The sequence below is a fragment of the Haliaeetus leucocephalus genome, unplaced genomic scaffold (assembly GCF_000737465.1).
Source record: "Haliaeetus leucocephalus isolate CR32 unplaced genomic scaffold, Haliaeetus_leucocephalus-4.0 Scaffold526, whole genome shotgun sequence".
Lineage (NCBI taxonomy): Eukaryota > Metazoa > Chordata > Aves > Accipitriformes > Accipitridae > Haliaeetus > Haliaeetus leucocephalus.
In genome coordinates, this window is record NW_010972962.1 from 2,484,161 (window position 1) to 2,508,418 (window position 24,258).

At 39.5% G+C, this 24,258-nt stretch overlaps 1 protein-coding gene across 1 annotated transcript in view; it reads right to left on the reverse strand.

The window, feature by feature from the left end:
- The window catches only part of HHAT (hedgehog acyltransferase), a 168,114-nt gene that overhangs the window by 117,042 nt on the left and 26,814 nt on the right, over positions 1–24,258 (reverse strand). The window contains exon 8 of the mRNA XM_010576530.1: positions 9,229–9,264. Within this exon, the coding sequence (XP_010574832.1) occupies positions 9,229–9,264 (36 nt within the window). The remainder of the gene's footprint in view (positions 1–9,228; positions 9,265–24,258) is intronic.

Consider the following 24,258-nt stretch of genomic DNA (forward strand, 5'->3'; position numbering starts at 1 on the left):
CCCCTGGCGGCGGCCAGGGGCCGCGCCGGCGCAGCCGCCCGGCCGCGGCCTGGGGCGGGCCCAGCTGAACCCAGCGGCAGGGGCGGGAAACGCGAGCGCCCTTTGGGAAGGCCGGCTCCCCGGGGCCGGCTCTGGCGCTGAAGCAGCAGGCCGCCGGCAGTAAAGCCCTCGTAATTTAAGGGTTTATTTTCTCCCGCATGCGGCGGGGAAAACAGGGCAGCAGGCTCGCAACACGTTCCTTTTTAAGGGGGAGGATGCGAGGTAAGTAACCTCAGAGCAGCGGTGATTCAGATGGATAAAGGTTTAGTCTGAATCATGTGCTGGCTAAGATGTAATTTACAGCAGCTGTGCTGCATACAACTCATTTACCAGAAGCTGGGAGTAGCAAAGAATGCTCTTTTCATCCTATTTTTTCCACGTTTTTTTCCAGCACCGGTCTACATCTTAATTCCAACATACTCCCACGCAAAAATAGCACGCGGCTTACTGAAACACATCTAAAACATAAAACATGAAATAACTTTGAGATTGAAGTTTATACCAACCACATCCTACTGTTTGGAAGTTGTGACCGTGTCTCTTAGCACGCCAAAGTACAAGTGTGGGTCACAACACATGGAAGAAAGAAAGACAACATTACAAGCAAGAAAGACAAACTAATAGAAAAGAAAACAAACTTAAGCAGAAATCTGTAAATTTATACTCCAGGTCATATAAAATCCTTACACGTGTGTTTAGCTTTAACTACAAGTGTTTGGTGGAACTGGAAGCACTACATAAATAATACTTTTTTAATATAAATAACATCTTACATATTCAGTTTTGTGACTCTGAAATACAGGTTGCTGCAGTTACAAAAGACACAAAGTCCCTCGGACTGAAATCACGTGTAAACTCCAGCCAAATTCTGGCCCTTATAGTCAAAGTCAGGGACAAAAATGTTCCTGTGATATAATTTCCTGGACTTCAAAGAATAAATTCAGAATCTTTACAATCTCAGGTGGTTCAACACTCCTGGGCACATAGTTACTTCTATTATATTGAAATACAACCTTTGATCCAGCTCCATTAAACTACTCAATAAAATTATTTAAAAGCAGCCTGAACTGAATCTCAAAATCCTTCAGGTTCCACAAACAGCACATTTCTTGCTCATAGATAGTAACTCAAACACCCTGCAACAAAAATAACAAACTGTTTTAATTCACAGTTGCAACACATAAACATGATGAGATCTGTACCTTGTTAATCCCGACTTCCCCACTCCAACAGTTTAAGTTAAATGTCACATTTACATAATATTTACATAAAGATTCGGTTTTGTTTATACAAAACCCAGCCTTATTTTTGCAACATGCTGAATGCTAATTCATTATGTAACAACAGATTGTTTGCTCTATTAAAAAAAAGGTTTAATTCTGAGAAGGTGTTTGAGAGACAGCAGTTGCTCTGAAGCAATTCAGCATCATTCTTCATTACTGTCTGATCAAGTTTTTTGGGTTTGTTTTTGTTTTGCTTGTTTTTTTTCTTTAAAACAAACTTGAGTTTTTGGACTCTGTCCCACCCTAAGAAAGACACCCTAACTGATTTTATACACCATGGTCACTTGTACAGTTCATACTTAGCCCTGTACACACACAGCAGAACATTGACAGAGCCTCCCACCGCAACACATGGGAGTTTAACTATGGACTTTAACAGCGGTAAGGCTGGATCTTGTAGTTGGGAACATTTTAGAAGCTTCCAAGCACTGTCCAGTTTGATTTATTTATTTTTTTTTAGTATCACTTCAGTGTTATCACTGCTTTCAACAGGAGCACAATTATACTGGTGCCGACCCCTGCAAAAATTGCCAACACCAGCAAACATTGCAAAACTTCCAGCACATCTGAAAGCAGAGCTCACAGCAGTCTGTGATGCAGATGGATGTAACTGCAGTATTTTGTAAAAAGAGCTACAGCTTTCAGCTCCTTCACGCTGGGGTCTCTATGGATAGATTGGTTGCTGTTCTCTTCTGTATTTTAGAGCTTTAAAATGATTTTTGCAGAAATCCTAAGGCCCTATATTGAAAGTAAATTTAAACAAGAAATAATTCCTAAGCCAATACCACTACCTCTTCACAGTAATAAACACTTTAACCTTAAAACTACTTATAGATTAGACACAAAGCCAGTCAATCACATCTAGTGATTACTACAATTGCTTTTATTAGCAATAAGACTACATACTTGGGTTTTCAATGTGCTAACTTAATCACAAAATTTCAAATAAGTCTCTACAAGGGCTGTCTCCAGCATATCACAAGATGTACAAAAGATGGCAAGAATCACCTTTTGTTCTTCCTAGCTCTCTGGCTAAGGAGGTATTGTTACAGTGGGGCTTGTTTTGTCCGAAAGGATGTTTTTGTAATGTAACTTGGAAACAGCCTGTTTCTGCATTAGTCTGCTCTAGAAGCTTGTTTCACAGCTGAACACCCTTGACTGAAAACGCTGCTTCTGCTACTTCCACTGGCTTTATCTGCACTGCTCTAGAAAAGTACAGTCATCCAAGGGAGTCAAGACTGGTGAATACTTGCTAGAGCCTCGTGCCCTACTAGTCCTTGCCTGGTTTAAAGGCTAGGGATTGGAGGCAGAAAGGACCCCAAAGAGAATGCAAGTACAGCAGTTGCATATATCCTACACACAGTGGTCCCACCTGCACGTGACAAACTAAGTACCAGCATCACTGGATCCTTCCCCAGGAAGCATATCAGTAGATTTAAGTAGAATAATGCAGTGCATCACTTGTCTTTTGCAGTTTTTACTCTGTACATTACTTTGATTATTGCTGATAGATATAAATTATTTTCCTTCATCCAGATACGTTGCTGCTTAATCAATACAGCACCTTTGTGCCAGCACTGATCCAAGTGAGAAAAATGAGATAAAGACATAAAGTTGTCATAAGACATACCACAGGTAACGCTAAAGAAGACAGCATTGACCATTCAGTGGGTCTCCCATAGATGCACAGGCCACACATAGAAGTCAAACACATCTGCTCCAACCAGTCCTGCAGGACTCCCAGGCAAAGCAGTACAAAGATTGGCAAAATTGTTTAGGATTAACCTCATTTGGAATAGATCAGCCAAATCCATGCAATGTGGAAATTGCCCCTTGGGGCGCTGTGTTTTTCTCAAGGTGCCTGAAGGAAGGAGAGGGCAGCACCGTGGCCATTGTTTATGGCAAAAGACTAAGGTTACATGCTGACTAAAAGCATGGCTTGTAAAAGAGAAGGGAAGTCCCAAGGGTAAAAGCTACTGGGGAAATACTAGGGGACTCCATATGGCACAGGAAGACCAAAGTTGGTGTACTCGCATCCACACCACCTATCAGAAAGGGTCTGTGGTGTGAACGATCCCCAGAACCATGCTCAGATTTTAAGCAGGGGCATAGGTCTCTTCAGCTTGGGATAGCTTGAATATTTTTGAGCTTTTCAGTAAGTCTACACTTCCCATAGGGGTTAATGCTTAGATAGTGAGTGACTTCTCACCATCTCAGTAAAGCGTCATGATGTCTTTCAGGGGGAAGTGTCTGCAGCTTTAAAAAATTTGACCTCACAGGAACTGATCTCAGTGGTACCTTTCTGAACAGAGTAGAACAACAAGGAAATAAATAAATTTTACTTAAACCAGTTATCAGATAAGTTAATTAACATTCTTTTGGGTAGCATGGAAACATGTAGGGTCCTACGGTATTCCACAGAGAATGAAAACAGGAGTTGAGCCAGCTGATGAGCAGACTTTTCCTTACCTTCTTTCATGAATGTACCTTACTTAAAACCATAATCCCTCTTTTGCCATGGAACCATTCTGCCCTTACATGGAGGTGCCCCATTTCTAACTAAAAATCAACAGAGGTGGCAACACATACTAAACTTTGATCCAGAGGTAAACTATGCCTTGCTTCACTTAAGAACACTAGAAAAGGGGAAGATTTTCAAGTGTTGCATTTGGAGAACCTTTGCACAAGGTAGTAAGCTAAACCTAAATAACCTGCAACTTGAAACAAGCTAAAGTAATTGCAAACCATGGGGTGAGCTGTGAGCACTGCTAACAGATGGACACCTTTGGGAGACACTGGGGGTGCACAGTCCTGCGGCTCTTTTCACAGCCAGATCTGTACTGAAATGAGTATGATTCACACTTTTTCCACAGCACAGCAGTGCTGAAAGCGTGGAGATTTTTCAAAAGGATCATGCCTCCAGAAACTGTCATTCTTCTCCACTGCCCTCATCAGCATTGCCCTAAAGGAAGCACTGTTTGGCATTAGAACAGTAAATATTCTCATGTGTTCACAATTTTATTTCATCCAATGCCCTGTTCTCAGCACTGGATGAAATGCCTGGATAAAATAGCTTCAGTGAGCAAACAGCACCAGGCAGCCTCTCTCTTGCTCTTTACCCTCTAAACTGCTACCCCAAAGGCTATTTTTATGCATCTTGAACTCTGAAAATATACCCATTGCTCCATTCTGAGGATACTTAGATTTAGGAGGAACAGGGTTGTTTTTCCTGTAGTCACAATGAAAAAAATATTACTATGTTTGTATAGTGCTTGTGTGACAAATAACATGGATCAATAATTTTGCTGATCTTAAAAGAAGTAACAAATACTTTCTTTTATATCATTGTGTGAAAACAGTGGGCAAATAACCTTCCAAGTATGGTAGTACATTTTTAATGGATAGTATCAAAACTCAGTTTTCATCATGAAATTACTGATCTTTCCCCCATGAACTTCCAGGATCCCTGCTTCAAACATTATGGTATAGCTAACAAATGTTCAAGGCCCAGACCCTGACGTACTCAACTGCACTTTAGTTTCACAGTAGTTCCATGATGCCACCATATTTCAGCATGCAAGTTAAGTGATCAGAAATCTAGTCCTACAATCCAGTTCAGCCCAAGCCAGTAAACACCACATAATTAGCCATTTCAGTATAATACACACTTTTCATTAACAAATACATTTTAAAAGATGGGATTTTTAAACCTAAGCTATCTTAAAAACCATATCAGAAGCATAGTTCAAGCCACAGCTAGATGGATGGACAGAAATTATTTTATATTTATTTTTGCTAAGAACACAGAAGCAGCTGTGCGGCTGTAATTTGTAAAAGGAACTAGGCCTTAAGCCTCATTGTTTTAAGACTATTCGCCTTATGGTTTTAAGACTATTCATATTAGACATATAACTAATGATTAGATATTGGTTGAGATATGATTAATAGAATGCAGGTGCATATAAAACAATATCTATGAGCTGCATAATTGTTCTATGAGACTCCCTCTTCATGGCTGGCTTAGAATCCAGTCAGGCTGAATCAACAGAGGAAGGATCATACATCTTAGACCTAAGACACAGGAGTAAGTGATTAACTTTAGAACAAGATAAATTAATAAAATAACCTGAGTAGTTTCTTTAGAAATTCATAGGTACCTTTGAAGTGTAAGAAGATATGTGATGATGGCAACCGGAGACTTTCTGCCTGTGACCACCAATCTCAGAAGAACAGAGACATGAGAATGGAGAATGGATGAGGTAAGATGATGAATGATAACAATATGAGAATAGAGAATCGGCTGGAAAATTACAGAGACTTTGGATTGGGACAATGGGTGGCAAAAGGGTATATAAGATTTGGAAACTTTTGGAAGTGTGCCATTCACTGCGGTGGTGGCCCAACTCTGAGTTGTTAATAAAGCAAACCTAGAGAAACCCATGGTTGAAAATTCTTTAACATAATTCCCTATCATACTTCGTGTCATGCTTCCCTTTGGCAAGCCATTGACTGTGTATGCCAGGCTATGTACAGCCCTAGTCCCTTCAATCAGCATTTTAATAAGTAATTGGGCACAGATTGTCCTTTTAGCAGAGACTGGTTTTAGTTTTGTTGACCTTGCATTTTATATCTGAAAGCATCATACTGGGTTCCCTGTTCCACTGCAGGGTGGCGTCCTTATATTTAAATCAATATAACATCTCTTGAACATTTTAAATCTCAATTCATAGATTTTCAACACTTCCTACAACTCTGGTTTGTTTGAGTTTTGATTGGGTTTGGGGTTTTTTTGCCCCCACTGTTGGTATTTCACACATAGAAACCCAAACTGTGAAGAGGACCATGTATGACAGATACTATATGAACACAGAAGAAGAATATAGAATCATAGAATCATTTAGGTTGGAAAAGACCTTCAAGATCATCGAGTCCAACCATCAACCATGCCCACTAAACCATGTCCTGAAGTACCCCATGTACTCACTTTTTGAATACCTCCAGGGATGGTGACTCAACCACTTACCTGGGCAGCCTATTCCAATGTCTGACAGCCCTCTCAGTAAAAAAAATTTTTCCTAATATCTAACCTAAATCTCCCTTGCCGCAACTTGAGGCCATGTACTCTCATCCTATCTCCAGCCACCTGACAGAAGAGACCAGCACCCACCTCACTACAACCCCCCTTCAGGTAGTTGTAGAGAGCGATAAGGTCTCCCCTCAGCCTCCTCTTCTCCAGACTAAACAGCCCCAGTTCCCTCAGCTGCTCCTCATAAGACTTGTGCTCCAGGCCCCTCACCAACTTGGTTGCCCTCCTCTGAACACGCTCCAGCACCTCAATGTCTTTCCTGTAGTGAGGGGCCCAAAACTGAACACAGGACTCAAGGTGGAGCCTCACCAGTGCCAAGTACAGGGGAACAATCACATATCTGCAAGTTCTCGGGAGCATAGGCTGTCTAAACAGGCAAAACCAAAGGCAATAACTTTCTAAAGGTCATGTGGCAGACCAACAGCAGAGATGTAACACCAAGTCCTCTGTTTTCTAGTCCAAAATACATCTACTAAACAAAGGATTTTATTTTTTTTTTCAGTTAAGGAAACCTAAGCAAACTCATACTGCTACAACAGAAGGGAACAGTTTTTCCTCCTTAGCAGTAGAGTTAGAGGGGAAAGTATCTGATGGCTCCCCAAGTTGTTAACAGGGGTAGGCGACAGACTGAGAATGAAGTATTAAAGCTGTCGAAGGTTAGAACGCCACAATGCATTGAACCCACAGTTGGCTTTGAAAAAATGACACATTAGTCAAAGACGACATTCAACTCATTCAAATTCAACGGCTATTTACAGTCCAGGGATTGCATGAGTGTAAAACTCCAATACTGCATCTTCACAGGATGTAAAACAATGCAGTATAAGAGAATAGTATGTTATTACATTCTTTGTATGAAGCAAGTGAAAGCACGTTTTGTGGCAGAAGCATTACCAGGGGCTCAAACTTAGTACATCAATGCTTACCATGATTCTATTCTTGGTTAAGTAGTTGTCCACATTCCCAGGGGACTTTCTTGTGACTGTATTCCCTTTACAACAGTAGCATATTTTTAAACCATTTCTTAATATGATGATTTCCATTTCTTATATGATTATTTAAAAAAAAAAAATCAATCCGCTGGTCAAAATATAGATGAGACTGATTTTGTAGAACTGATAGCAGAACTTAAATACATTCAGTAGTCTAAAAACTGTATCTACACACTGAAATACATATATCTTCAGCAATATTGACGCTACGGCTTTAGTGACGAGAGCTGTCATGTTACATGCAAAGAAATACATAAAATAATCCTAATGTTACAAAGCCTACTGCTCAAGGGTTATGAGATGTCAGGTTGGAGGTTTGCCTGTGCAACCTTAGAACAAACCTAATTTTCCCCATGACATAGGCTTTGTGTGATCTTGTATCTTTCATGGGTTTTGTATTTAGTTTAAACCACAAAAGCATGGTGTTCAATATGATACTACTCAGTATTCTTCCCTTTACAATACACCCTTTGTAAAGGTGTATTATTGTGCAACTGGCACCCAGACTTTGGACACAGAATTACCGCTTTTTCCTGGATTTAGCCATAGCACTGATAATCTAGAGGAGCTGAATCTGAAAGGGATATACTTAGATACTTGAGACGACAAAGTGAAAAGAACACTTACAAGCAACGCTGAGCCTAAGGCAGAGAAATGCTTCTAGACATTTATCATTCTGTCTGGAGCTGTATGCTTCTTTTACTAGCTACAGTCAAGAGCAATTAGCAGGGTTCTGAAAATATTAGAAAATACATGCTTCAAGTGAGTGACCAGAGGAGCAAAAAGCAATCAGGAGCAAGCAACTTGCTTGAGCTCTGGGAGCCTGTGAATCAGTGCCAAAAACCTCTGCTTTAAGGCCACAAGGACTCATGAGCATGAAGGCTTAACAGAGTCTTTATCCAGAAAATATGACAAAGTAGCCTAAATGAGTTCAGTAGCAAGGCCAAATCAAGGGAAGCCTAACATCACCTGATCCTTACGGTGGGACCCAAACAGCATGCTCTGGCTCACATACTGGGTTCCTTCTTCCAAGGTAAAAGTTCTTCACAGATGGATATTGCAACATTTTAGTGGGATGAAATAACTGAGAGAATGAACTCTCTAAGGGCCTAAAGATCATGGCAAATTTAATCTTTCATGGTACATATCGCACTTCTTTGTAAAGATCAGTAGATAGTGATAGGTATGTTATTAAAAATGATTGCAAACACATCTTAGTGAACACCTCTGTCTTTGCTCACACAAAAGAACTCCAAACAGCAAAAACAGTTCCTCAGTGTAGCATTCAAATGCATTAACCTCCCTTTTCTTGTTGAAGTGGTCTGCTTTAATCACTGCATTCCTCTAAATGTCAGACAAAACACAACAATTATTCCATTTTTCTTATTCATCTTCAGAACATAGTCCAACCCGTGCATCAAATCAATCAAGTTTTCTGTTGAGAAGATAAAACTCCCCTCCACAGTCACAGTTTTCTATAAAATTCAAGCCTTTATTAGAAGGTATGAAGGTACTTGAGTTACCAGTGCAAAAACTTGAAAAAGTTTTTCTTCAGTACAAGAAAAATTAAGATTTCCTCAGGAATGAGTGGAACACTGCCACTGAAATTTCCTGAAGGACACCTGAGGAGGTTCCTTAGAGAATAACATTGGGTAGATATCCAAGCCAAATAGTTAAAGTTTCTCAAACTAATATTTAAATGGAAGATGAAGGAGGATCTTGCCATAGAAAACATCAAGTAGTATTGAGTTCACATGGCTATCTCTACTGATAACAACGGAAATGCTTTTTAATATGGAATTGCAATTCAATGTAAGTATTAGCTTACCTGACAAGAAAGCGATGTAGCCCAACGTCAAAACTTCTGTAAGAAAAAAGATTGACCATATTTTAATTATTTAAAAAAAACCTACTCTGTTGGGTATTGTACAAACACTGTATTTCAAACCAGCCAATAATACCGAAGATAAATATAAAACTACTGCAATTGATAAAACTGAAGCTAAAGTGTAATACACAACTTCCTTTCTGTAATAACATGTGAAATTTAAGATCATCATCATATAGAAAGATTTAGATGCATGTTAAAAAGATCACAAATTCCTTGTTTGAGTATTTCTTCAACAAAGCAGTAACATTCAGAGTAGTATAATGCACATAAAGCATAAATTGTGTGTATTCTGTTACTGGAAATAATTTTTTAAGCATCCTGATGACCAGTGAGTTTGCATGTTTCCTGTCATATGCAGGGAGGTCCTCTAAGCAAAACTACTGTGAAATCCTTTCTTTCTCCTTTTCTGCTCTGTACTGCATTAAAATGCAAGTGATTGCTGTGAATTGTCTCCATGATACAGAATAATCAAAGAACCCCCTTATGTCTCCTTCAGATAGACAAAATACACCAAAAAGTGGGCTTTGCAAAGGTGTTCCACTCAGATCTGGTGAGGAAAAGAACTTTGAGGACTTTTGACAGCAAGCACAAGTTAGATCACACTAAATTACAAGAACCATGCCCCAAAACTTCAGCGTTAACAACATACATTGACAGTGCCAGTGTTTTCCTTTTCTGTTTCCTCCATCCCTCAGCCAGCCGAGGAGAATCAAGCTCATGAACAATGTACTAGCAAATCCTTGACACTACAGGAAGGTATCTGCTGATTTGAGACATCTACCTAATACCTGAACTATATGCCAGTTTTACAGGACTATCAATATAATCCCAGATTAACTGTGTACATAACAGCACAATTAGAAAACGGAAATGTCTTATTTCCAGCGCTAGGCTTGCTCTGAAATGGGCTTACATTAGGTACACGGAATATATTTTGGTATATACTAAGCTCTTGAGCATCCTGTTCCAAAAAAAACTAATTGATCATTTGAGTACAACATGATTTTAACAATATTGCTTGCAGCATGCTGCCTTCTACCTGAAACAGCAAGAGAAGTCATCAGATAGTTAACACCATCCTGATAACAGCAGCTAGATAAGAAGCTGTAGAAATTCTAGGAGTTAACGGAGGTAAAGTCCACTGGTTCAGCAGGGTGGAGAGGAGGGGAGTGAATTTCTCACTCAAAAGACGCCTTACAACAGAAAAAATATTCTGCCAGGAACATGCACGTGGTCATCATTAAACCCATATTTTCACATTCCTTTCCTAAAATCATTCCCCATTTTACATTATTGTTATGTTACTGTGTAATTATACTGCATGAAGTGTATGCAGTTATCTTTCTGCATTCCTCCTGCCTAGACTCATACTGTAATTTGGCTCCCTTCTCACTAAAATATTAATATCTGTGTCATACAGACAGTCCTTTGTATCAGAGCTGCCCACAGTCTGTATTTATAGCTCTGAAACCCTTTTATTCCTACAACCAAGCACTTCAGTATGTTTGTGCTGGGATGGGGAGAAGAAATTTGTACAGTTCCAGGGAACAGCTGTATGCTAAACAACCATCTTGCACATCTTCAGCCAAGCTCATCTTTTCAAGTTCTCCTAGCTACTCTCTGATGGCAATGACTGAATCTGCTATCATCTCTGAAGGGACGCAACAACAGAGCTTCTCGTGGACAGGGACATGGACCATAAAAGTATCACCACTTTTGACAGAGAACCAAAAGCCAAAGGACTTGGGTCTACAATGAGCATGGAAACTGAATGGTTCTGCTAACTTCAGATGATCAGAGCTGAAGGAGGCCAAGTTGGACAAAGATAAGGCAGAGTGGATTCAGACAGGGAGGGAAAGCGAGACAGTTTGCTGTGGACTTACATGCCATCTTTTCTCTCATTTTTCACTCTTTCCAAAACATAATGCACTTGCTATTAAAAAAATATTTATAACTATTTCATATCGGCTTTAGCTATTAAAATATTTCCACAAAATATTCAATAAATATTGAAAATGAACATGCATTGAACCAATTTATTAGAATAAATAAAAGGAGGAAAAAAGATCAGAGCCGCACTAGGTATATCTCCGCATAGATAAACAGGCCCCATTATTCCTGTTTGATGCTATACTGATACATTGCAACTGACTACTTAAGATCCTGAATTCTCAACAGTGTAAGCAGTCACTTAAAGATGTAACTACACTATGACCAGCAGAATTACAAGAATATGCAGTAGCATCAGAGTGTGCACCTAGATCTTAAAGACACCTCAGGACAGCATCATTGAATAGTTCTAAAAGCAAGAACAACAAGGCCAAACAATTTCAAACTGTAAATGGGAGAAATAGTTGCGTTACTTAAGGCTATGGACATTGAGTACATATACTTCTAAGCACCTAGGATAATGAATAGAGACATTGTGCAAGGCAAAAATACTGAAAAGCTAGGATAATGAGAGGCTGGTTTTGACAAAACACTACCACATACACTTTCAGCCATTCTGCTTGTTCATATTTAAATACATACTGCATTGCAGTCTACAAGTGAAGTGAAAATACAGTAAAGTAGCAATGCAAACAGATCTGGTAGATGTAATTAATCCCTCCATTCTCAGATGGAAAAGTTAACAAGGGGTAAAGAGGGTTTACATAGCAGTGTTCAGACTGCAACTTGGGGCTAGAATAAGCAACTTCATTAAATGAAAAAAGAGAACAAGTAATTGCACTGCATTTGTATTAAAAATTTCATAGTGATCCCTTCAATGTTACAGGAATCTACCCATCAGGCATGACAGGGTGCCCCCCCAATTAACTCAGATTTACAGCTGCCATATGCACATGGACATGATTATCTACTGCCTATAAAGTACACCCATATTTACTTGATATTGCAATATAATTTATAATCAACTTCATTCAGCTTGTTCAATCCTGAGCTTCTCTGCAAAATACAGGTTTTATGTGGTAGCCCTTGCCATTTAGGGTGCCTCAGTTACATAAAAGTTTCACAAATGCTTTTTGAAATCCTGTAACAAGTACAATTTTTTGAAATGAAGGTTTTAATTAACATCTAAAACAACAAGGGAAAAGATATCCGTAGCAATATGAGTAAAAAATTATTTGCCAGTTAAGTTCTCTGTACTGCTCAAATGTCAGAAGCAATATAATGGTGGGGTTTTGGTTTCTTTTTTTGAGAAACAATGGGTAAAATCTAGTTTATCAGATAGTAATGGTAGTCTTTGAAGAAGGCAAAATCTTGACTAGTGAGTGGAACAATAAAGGGGAGATATATTTAACCTCCATTTTATAATCATGTTACTCACTGCAGACAATTTAATATCTTTTCTTTATAAAAAGTCTCAATTCTGTTCCTCTGAACAGCAGTTTTGAATCACAGTTCTGTATGCAACTTCAATGCTTTTGTTAAGCATAGAAGTTCTAGTTTCTGATACATTTCAACAAAAGATTATACATATAATTCTTCCTAACCAAATTCATCTTTTCCCAGTACATCAACTAGAAAGATGACCAACAATATCATATACTAAATGAACAAGGACCTTTTCCAAAATATAATCTTTAAAATCTCTGCCTGCAAGCACAAATCTCTCTCCTCAAGGTGCATTTTCAAAATTATTTCAGACATGCAGTTTCTGCTTTGAAAGCTAACTGCATAATGCAACAATCTGCCTCCAATTTGGGGGAGAGCAGAAAGAGTCCTCTTGTATAGAAAAGCTATGAGAAGGCAGAAACATGCTGGTATGAACCACAGTCAGTACCAACAGCACATGCACTGAAATTTTAATCCTGATGATTCCCAGAAAAAAATTACAAAACCCCTCTTTTTGTCCTCAGGATGCAAAAAGGCATATATACATATCTGAAAGCCAAATGAGCAAAACTGTGACAAGTTTCTATTCACGCTGCAATTAGTATCAGAGAAGCCAGTCATCTGTTTCCCCCCTGTCATGGGTACTTTGGACTCCCTCTGAGATTCCCATCTGTCCAATTTCCTTATAGTTGGACCTTATTTTGAAATCCTGTGCCTACCACTTGCCACTTAAGAGTGCTGTAGTGCATCGTTCTTGAATTGTATCTTCCTATTGCAGGCTGACACATACCGACATAAATCAGGATCAAAAACTGCTCGACATTCTCCTAGGAGCTGGTTTGCGCTTTCCTGGCCACATGCCCTGAGCTCAGCACAGGTCAGCAGACACGGTGGCTCCCAAGTGGAGCTACAGATTGACATGCAGCGACAGACTCTTGTTTCCCGAGCGTCACTACCCAAATGCCCACCCTGGTCAGCACTCTTTATAAGCACATGTTATCCAATGGATCGTTTATGCTCCCGCTTTCCAAAAAGCTGTGCCTTCCTTAAACTGAGGTCTAAACTCTGGCTCTTCAACAGAGGAGTTGTGTGAGCCTTTAGTATGCAACTTTTAAATTCAGTGAAGTTATGCCAGCCTATGTTACTGAAGTACCTGACCCCACACCTACCTAGATGAAAACTGCCACACTCATTAGCTGTTAGGGACTATAATTCATGATTCCCACATCATAGCTAAAGGACCACGATCTCACAACAAGGTTTGATTGTGAGACCTCATTCCCAATGACTTGCAACATAAAAAAAAACCAAAACTGCTGAGCACGTCAGGATCATGTGAATCAATTTAAAGTTAAGCTCATTACCAGAACTATTTTTTATGAAACTAATTGCAGTAATTTGCGTTGCCAAACCCTGATTTTGTATATCCATATTTTTAAACCATGTGCTGAAGAGAAACCAGCACAGCTTTGTTTTCTGTTAGTTCCTCCCCAGGACTGCTGGGCTGCACGCTATTCCTGGAAACGAAGTACAACAAATCATGCAACGTGTGGCATAATCTGGGAAACATTTGGCTAACCATGGACTTCAGCAAAGATGCCCACTGCAAGCAGACGGTACATTACCACTCTGAAAAGCAGATAGTGGCACGATTATAACTTTGGGCCCTACTTTCAGGGGAGTAGATCTAGGTAGGTAGTTTTCCATTTGTAAAGAGTTCAAAATCAGTAACATAGATGGAGACAGGTAAATGTGATGCTATGTGCACAGAGACTGTATTGCATTGTAGACAGAAATATCCCAGGCACCTTAAAAACAGTCACGCTGCCACTGGTATGTGAACACTTTTGAACACAGAAGGGAATAGTGTAATTTCTATATGCAGGAAAGGAGTTAGAGCAGCAACAATACCCCGCATTTTGCTGGAGCAAACAGTATAATAATTGCACTTAAATCTTTTTAAATCAGTTAGTCTAGTTGCCATTTATGGTGGTGATGAAATCCAACAAGTGCGTTATTATAGCTTTGGTACCCTCTACCCTGTGGGTATTCACCATCTCTTACAAGAAGCATTGTAGTTGCTGCAATGTTTCAACACCAGTTCTCGGCCCTTCCTTTTACAAATGTGGCTAAACTTGACATTAGAAAGTCTAACTCATTCACATATCCTCAGAGTAGCCCATCCTATTTAACTGTAGAACAGTGTTTGCAAGACCGAAACTTCCATTAGCAGTCTTTGCAAATAAATCTAGCATTTTGCCAGTGAGCTGCTGGCTAAGAATCTCTCCCACATCAGAACATTTTGCACTGGAGACTGAGAGGTCACTGAATGACAGCTGCTTTCACTGACACAATGCTCTCAAGTTGCTTCATTGTCCCTCTTTTTCAAGCAATGTCTTACAACAGGGATGCCCAAAAGACAGTGTGAATCAGAATTCCCCTGACAGATGCCCCACCATTTAGCAGCTCTATACTACTTTTCTGGATCCTCCTGCTCATCTTTCTTCCAATGCTGCCTGTGGCAACTTCCCCATCTGGCAATCCCTCAAAGATGAAAGCTTCCAAATCACAAATAATTGCAAGTGTGCAACGTAAGTCTGAAACATGTTTTAGAGTCTAGTCTGAAGAATAAGATTACTATAGGGAAAGAAGATAGCAAAGTCTATATGCAGGTTTTGTAAGTGCTATTATTTAATGTCTTGGTGAACTATAAAACTTTGCTAAATCCCCTAGAGGGGGTATGCCTACCAAGTAGAATAAGTATTTTTCAAGTAGTGACTGCTACCAATTGATTCATCATCATCCTCATTATTAAAGATCTGGGAAAGCCATCCATATTTTTAAAAGACACTTTTGCCTGTCTATAGCTTGCATGGATTCATACATACTGTTTTCTGCAAGTTTACTTGAAACATACACCTTCAGAGCACAGCTTGTCTCTTCAGTGACAATCAGCACACTTCTTCCTAAATAATATAACTGCCATCATGCTCAGATACACTATTTAGAAAGCAGATGCACAACTTAAACTCAACAAACAACAATTAAATTGTCACAGAAGATATTTTACAGCAGAAATAAATATAGCAAGCAAACTGAAAACATTCATCTAAAAAGCCCAGACTCTTTAGTGTTGTTAGTTTTTTAAAATGAAGATGGGAAGATGCATGATAAAAAATGAGATCCAATCCAATCCAACCACCCATTTGGACTTATTTATTACCCAAACTATGGAATATAGTTTTGGACACTGAGCCTTGAAAGTCACTGTCCTGATTTCAGCTAGGATAGAGTTAATTTTCTTTCTATTAGCTGGTATTGTGTTATGTTTTGGATTTAGTATGAGAAGAATGTTCATAACACACTGATGTTTTCAGTTGTTGCTAAGTAGTGTTTAGACTAAGTCAAGGATTTTTCAGCTTCTCCTGCCCAGCCAGCAAGAAGGCTGGAGGGGCACAAGAAGTTAGGAGGGGACCCAGCCAAGACAGCTGACCCAAACTGGCCAAAGGGGTATTCCATACCATGTGCCGTCATGCCCCATATATAAACTGGGGGCAGTTGGCCTGAGGGGATAGCTGCTCATGAACTAACTGGGCATCGGTTAGCAAGTGGCGAGCAACTGCATTGGGCATGACTTGTTTTTTTACATTCCAATTCTTTTATTATTATTGTCTTTTTATTGTTGTTATTACTATCATTATTATTTTCTTCCTTTCCATTCTATTAAACTGTTCTTATCTCAGCCCACAAGTTCTACTTTTTTTTTTTTTTCCTCCAGTTCTCTCCCCCATCCCGCTGGGTGGGGGGGAAGCAAGCGAGCACCTGCGTGGTGCTTAGTTGCTGGCTGGGGTTAAACCATGACAGTCACTTTGCAATGTTTTCTGGGACTCTTTTGCCACATACAAGCATGTTCTTGGAGGTCTCATTTTTCACTTCAGCCTTTCAATTAGTGCAAGACACTTGGTAAATTCCACCCACATACAGATTTTACAGTCTGCCCACTGATACAGTATTGAAATCAGGAACAAATACATATATGGAGCTCTTTTGGCATTCCTTCAAGATAAACAGTAACAAATTCTATCATTTCCTATGCAAAAATAAAACAGCTCCATTCTTACCATGCAACATACAATGAAGCAAACCCTGGCTCAACGCAATGAGAAAATTCCTGTTTAAGTGAATTCAGTGATCTTTTAAACATCAAGATCTTAAGAACCTGCTTAAGCCTAGATCTCATGCTTCAATTGACTGTCTTTGTTTTTTTGCAAGCGTTGATTTTAAGTTTTAACCATCTGCAATGCAGCTAACCAGTAGTAGCAGCTTTCTTTCATCTCAATGTAAAAATGTAGCTAAGAGTAAAAAAGGAAAGTCTATGTTATTTGAAAGAAAAAAATATGAAGACTGTCAAATGCTTTCATATCATGACTTTGACAAGCAATTTCTTGTTACAGTAATAATAAGCTGGGCTTATATATACATGAAGATATCTTTATCATATTCTCTTGACATTTGCTTAAGGACATACTGGAATTTTAACACTTCATGCTTAGATAAAACACTTTGAATTTCTGTTCTGTTTCTTCCTGGAATGATTCAGCAGTACCAAGTTGCCTTTTGGTTTCCTCCATTATTAGGATAACCAAAGCCACCACTGCATTCAGCCTGTGCTGGATGCCTCCATCCAGAGTTCCTGCTCAGTGCTGTAGAGCTCTTCAGCACCTATACAACCCATACATAAACATTCACCTTACTTCACAAAAAGAGGACTTTGTAAATATGTGATTACTTTAAGGTTGAACAGAGCAAACCCTAAACATTTTACTTGCAACGTATTTCCTGCATAGCATCAGAGAGAAGCTAGGGCTTCCCATACTTATGAGAATGGTAGAAACCCACAATGAAATCCTGACCCAGTCAAAATCAGCAGCAAAACCCTCACTGATTTCAACAGACGCAGAAATACCTGGACTGAGTCTGGACAGCCTGTATAATGCAAGATACAGTCCAACTTCGGTATACATTTTGTTAGACACACCTTAACCTCCAGGTAAAAAATATCGATAAGTCCCAAAGCTTCATCTGTGGAGTTTCAGTTATTAGCTGGGAGCTCAGGCTGGAGACCTGCATAGCAAAAATAATCTACAATAAGATAGCCATAAGGAGAGAGTTCTTTTGTGAACCACATAAAAAGACTTCACAAACTGCTAGTGGCCTCCAACCTATAAATTGGATCTGTGATCTAGTGTGTTTTGTTGTTTCATTTCAATTTAAACACACAACTTGTATTATATCAGAAAGCCTGAGGAAAGTTTTAATGATTCTAGGCAGTGACTTCCCCCCATCCCCACAATCTCCTGGCCAGAGAGACAAGCAGAACTTTAAGCAGGCATCAGTCATTGCCAGTGTTAATATAAGATCACACACAGGTCTGCCTATTTAGGAGGCTTTAAGACAAGAAATTAGTTCTGTTTCTCACATATCCATCACATTGGATCTTGGTGATACAGTTCAGCAGACACTTTCTTAAAAAGAGCAAATCTCATTTGTATTCTGTTAATCTTTCCTAGAACCCTTCAGAAGAAATATTACTTTAATTTTATACCTTCCTGATACTTTAAAAGCCTGTGGTAGCTCATGGTGAGTGGATGAAACCTAATGCCCATTAGTGGCAAACTCTCATAGGCTAAGTTCTCCTTGAGTCTTCCTCAAGTAAAACTCTTGCAATGCAGTGCAATTGTCCAATTACCATAAGAACCCTATCCTTACTGCAAGCAGAACAATGAAGTTTATTAAAAGCCATTACTCATTTTCTACACTGGTTGTGAGCAGGCAGAGTGCTGTTTGCCACGTGTGAGCAGCAATAATAGTTTGTATCTATGCAGAGCTCAGGTCAAATACTGTGAAGAATGGGCTTCACAGGTGATCAGCAGTAGGTGGGCTTAGCTTGCAATTTCAAATTACAGTAACAAAGCAGTCACTACACAAATAAATTTCCAATAATTATGCAGTTTAGACCCAAGAAGGACTAGGGTGCTTCATTATTGCCTCTTTTTACACTCCAAAGAGACAAATAATAGATCTTTTTTTCTCTACTGAAGAGATTTAAGGAACCTTTTAAAGCTTTAATATAACCAGCAAATTGAGCTGTACAGTAGATAAGAACTATAGCATGCACTAATTTGGCTGATGTTAAAAGCAATTAAATATTTTCTCTCTGTCAGTGAGAGAATGACTAACCAGTCCAGAACTAAAGCATCTTTCATATATTCAGGTGACATGTTAGCTAAAAATAACTTGTCACAGATCAATGCTCAGATTTAACCATCGCAACAGTTAACAAAAAATACAACAAGTAAGTAAATTAGGAAAAATGTTATTTTTCAACTTGGAAACAAGTTATTCCAGTACTAAAAAATGTGCACTAATTGTGCAATTAAATGCCCAACTTTGGGGCAAGAGGCTTAAGTATTCTGATATTGGCAAGCAGGTGTAACACATAAAGGTTACATATAACTCATAGCCTAAGGAGGGCTCGCCTCTTCGAGGCCACCCTGACTCCAGCTGTTACTCCGCACAGTAGCTGTGTGTTTCACACAGGAGCATACTACTGCTTAGAAGTACCACAGGGGTTGTAGGTGGCAAGGACATACAGCGAGACCTGCCTTACGTTCAACCCTCGTCCTCAGCGTGGCAGTGTGCTCTGCCCCCCCTACCCCAGCCTGACCTTTATTCAAGTGGTAACCACCAGCGGCAGTCATAATGGATGCATCTGGTCATGACAGCCGCATCCAGCCCAAAGTGGATTTGGGGGAGACAGATTACAACACAACAGCCAAGGGCTAATTTGAACAACACACCCACCTAACCACAGTGCTGGTCAATGTCTGACTCAAGCCAAGTTTGGAAGAAGCCAACATCTGTAGTCAGTATGCAAATAGGACTATGAGTCAATTGTTTTACTCCATAAATAGTGGACAGCCCAGGGCCCAATGAGCTCTCCTGCACAGCAGCAGGCTGCACACCAGGATCTCCCCTTGAGTAGGGATGCCTTTCAAGGTTACTCCTGGAGGCTGAGAGATTCCTTGCTACAACAGATTCTCTGTGATTAAAAACATGCTAAACTTTGAAATCTTAGCTAAGTGACATGAAGGATCGATTGCGCATATATAATCCTTTAGACATAAACTGTTAACCAAGTCTGGGACTAGGAGTGGATCCAGCCACACCTAGACTCCTCTCTGAGGAGTTTAGAAAGCAAGCGGGTCCATTCTGAACCTCGTGACTCAACGGAAGGGTCTCCCGGAGAGTTTTTTCTGATCCTGTCCTCTATGCAGTAAATATCAAGTGAACCTTGCCATCAAATAAATCTTGTTAAACCACTGTCACATTTACTATCAAACTTTGTTAAATCACTGTTTTATATCAATAAACATATCGCTACTTCTCGCTGAGTGAAGTGCACCACTCCATCTGCAACACCAACAGAAGGAAAAAGAGCCCTTTCCTTTCTGACACTCTCACCCAGCATCTTCAAAGACACATAAAAAGCTTCTCAAGAATGAAAACTAATATTCTTTAAGCCTTTTAAAGCACATGATCCACAAATACAAGCAAACAGAAGCTTTCCATGACAAAACTGTTCTTTTGCATGTTATTTTTACTAGTGATTTGGGATCCAATTCAATGTAGTTGTCCAGACAGGACACACAAACCAGATCTTATGACTTCAGGGTGCTGAAGTTTGCAAAAGGCAGCTTAATGTGGCCCAGGGGCATTGATGTGTTTGAACTTCTGCACACTTTGGCAATCTTGATTTCTTTATTCTTAAGATTTCAATACAATTTCCCCTTACTCATGAGCACTAGGCCATTTCAACACTGTGGGTGTAATTCAATTTAATCCAACTATACTTTTAAATAATCTTTTTTACACATTTAAGAGATCATCTCTAGAAATATAGGGTGGGGAAAAGATGCTTTTTGATTTTTTTAAATAGAAATGCTGCAGCATTTACTTTTTTTAAGATTAAAACCAGTGAGAAGCTAGATCATTAAAAGACATTTTTGTTTTCCCCGATACACTGTCCAAAACACACTAGACAATTTTTTCTTTTAAAATATCAAAGGCTGGAAATATACCAGAAGTGACACTCCTTATCTCCAGAGGAAAGGGAAACATGCACAAGCCTGTCTTTCCTTTCCTAGTCAGTTCCAGCTGCTGGGTAAGTCCCATCAGGGGCATGGAGTAGAGAGCTTTTGAAAACATCGCTATCTAAAACTATAGGATAGAGACAAAACAAATCACCTCAAAATCCCTGATCCTCTTGAAGCTGACTGCTAGGCCATTTATAGCACTTAAAATAAGATTCTCTGTTCATAGCCCAAGTAGGCTTGGCCTAGCGTCCCTGCTCTGATCTCCAGAAAGCATTCTCTCCCCAGGCACCGAATCGCATTGAAGGTCCTCCTGCAGCTTTGGGAAGCAGCTGCTGCTGCCGCTGCAACCTCTTCCACAGCAAGGTGGGCAGCAGGTCTGAGCCACAGATCTGGATGTGCCACTCAGATTTCTACCAGCCTCTGGGTGATTCACACTGAATCCCTTCTTCACACTGCCACAGAGATGTGGAGTTCCTTTTCACTGCCTTCCTCTCCTTCCCTCATGCAAATTTTTCAAGGATTTGTAACTTAACTGACTCCTGATGATACCTGCCACGGGAAGGAGTTTACAACCCATCATTTAGCATCCTTCCACCCCCCCCCCCCTCGTAATTACCTCCAAATGACAGGCTGCACGACAGCAATTTGCTGTTATTACTAGCATATAATCAGAGGACCAAACTCATAGGAAGGAGAAATTTAGGGAGTAAATCTGCTATCTCAAACTTCAGACCATCCACCAACTTATCTAGAAACACCACAACAAAAGAGCACTACAATACTCAAACAGAAAGCAAGAGCCTTCCACAGGAGTTTAAGAGTACAAGCCCCTAAACTTGTAAAGGCATCTTTTTCTGAGCCCAGAGGCAGGGAGGTGATCCTGACTACACATGGCTGTAGCACAGTTACAGTCAGATAATTATGTTTTTGTTAACTTGTGCCAGACATTGGCTATTTGGGAATTTCAGGAGGCAAGCTTCCCAAATCAAGCATTGACAGAAACACCATTTCTGATCTTATTTAAATTTCCTTAATGGTATCTTATAACATAAAGCCTTTCAGCAGCTTAATCAACTTGATATATTTAATAAGTTAACACCCAAAATGATTTATTCCAATAAAAAAATCAGAAGCCCAGAGAAGGGAAGTACATGATAAACTGAGCTGAGACCATGAGAAGTGCAGGAGAAAATGGACTTTAATTACTTTTTTCCCCCTACAGGTCAGAAAATCCATCTTCCTTCTTTAAAAAAAATCTATTCCAGTCCTCACCACAAACTAAGAATAGGCAATTAGATGTAAATACTATCAAGTGTTTAAGCAGAAATAAGACACGGTAAGTTTTTGCTTGCTATTCATCATTCCGAAATGACTGCATGTGGTCACAGTGATCTCTTGTGCTCACACTCACACATAACATCAGCATCAGACTTGTCTTTTCCCAGAAAGAAAAGGAAGAGAAAATACCCTGTATGGTCCTTTCTGATAGACATACACAAGGAACTGTTTCCAGATGGGGGAAGGTTTCACGAACAACAGTGAAGGTAGACAAAAAGTATCAGGATGAAGAAGAAGCAGATGCAGATGAGATTACATTTTCATTTATAGATTCATTTTCTATGGCATTGTTAGAGCTGAGAATGTGATTAGCCTAGAGCAAAATTCTAATCCATGACTTGGAGCAATTTCACTGAGACCTTGCATATAGACCACTTCTCTCATATAAGGCAAGCAATGCTTTTGCAATAATGTGGCAGGTAAACCAGACTGAATTGCAGACAACTTCTTTCAAATCATAACCCAGACATCACTTCTGGATGTCACCAAAACATTTGTGGGATAAACCCAATGTGTTCATACAAAAGCACAGATATGTGTCTGTACATGCAAAATACAGCCCTCCTTAGTCCACCCATAAGCACGCAAGAAAATGGGGCTTGACTTATGTCAGACTCCTGTCTGGTCAAGAATCAGGGTGTTAAATACAAGGTGCAATTTAGAACTTACAGCACAGTAGTTGAAAATGGCCAGATCTTTCTCCATCATTGCATTATTTTATTTTTATCTGGCAGCATTTCTTCAACTACTCCATTTTAGTTATTCTGGATGAAATTCTGTTTCCTGAGATATCCACCTTTCAAATAGTACTTCTTACTGCCTTCCTGAAGGACCTCTATCCTTCCTGAGGCTAACCTATATTAAACATGCATAAAGTTTTAGAACAATATGTCTCCAACATATTTGTCTCCAAATTATTTTGGGGTAAGACATTTGGGAATGTGCAAATTTTAAGGTGGAAAGGCAGAGAAGAGGAGTTGTGCTTCTGTGCACTTCATACCAATCTACGACCAGAGATAACTGATTTCTTATGCCATGCTGTTCCCACAGCATGTCAAAACACACCTGATCAATGTGTCCAACATCTTCATAGAAGAGCACTCACCATACTCAGTAACACAGTATGGAAACATAAAAATGGAAGCATGACTTCCCCACCCCACCCCCCCCGAACAGCATCTCTGCAAAGTGTTGTCCTAATTTACAAACTAACAAGTTTCTTTGTGGTATACATTGCAAAGTCATTTACCGATATGTCAAAATTGATATAGGATTTAGTTACCTGCTATCTGTTGTTTCTGTAGTTTCCACACACTTACTCCTCCACTAGAATATTTTTCCATATTGAACTAATTTGCAAGCTTCAGCAGTAGGATAACTTTTTCCAGTTGCACTACACAATTTGCCCCCCCCGCCTGAGAAGCTGTATGGCAGACATCATCAGCGTTGACCAATTCTTTAAAATCACTTACAAGTTTCCAACAACATTTGTTGCTCTCACACGATTCATTACCTTTCTTTTAACCTTGGTAACAAAACTCAAGTTTTAATTCCTCATGACTTAAGAAGGAGCAGACATTAAAAATTCTAAGCTGGTGTGTCTGTGGTGAACTGCTGCCCTATCCGGAAATCAGGAGCTCAGAAACTCCTTTTCACAGCTATAATCAAGCTTTTGAATAATAATAAATTTATCATGCATTTATTAGCTATGCAGCTGCGTATTTAACAAGATAATATCCTGGTAGAAGGCAACCACAGTAACACATTCAACACCTGTATTTGTCTTGAGACAGTAAACAAGATTGCTGATTTTTGGACTCAAGAGATTGTCTTGATTAAATAAAATGTAAATTAGGGAGAATCTACTATAAAGTTGATAATTCCTTTTTAATTAAAGCCTTTTATTTTTAAGTTTGAATGGGCACAGTTTGGTTTATTGTTTAGCACCATAAATAGGGAGGCAAAGTACCTGATTTGTTTTTCTAATACCTGGTTTGCTTTTCACCTCTAGAGAGATTTTGGACACACTGTGGAATCTTTCTTACCTTTCTGATTGAAAGCTCTTCCACCTGTGTCGTGGTTTAACCCCAGCCAGCAACTAAGCACCACGCAGCCGCTCACTCACTCCCCCTCCCAT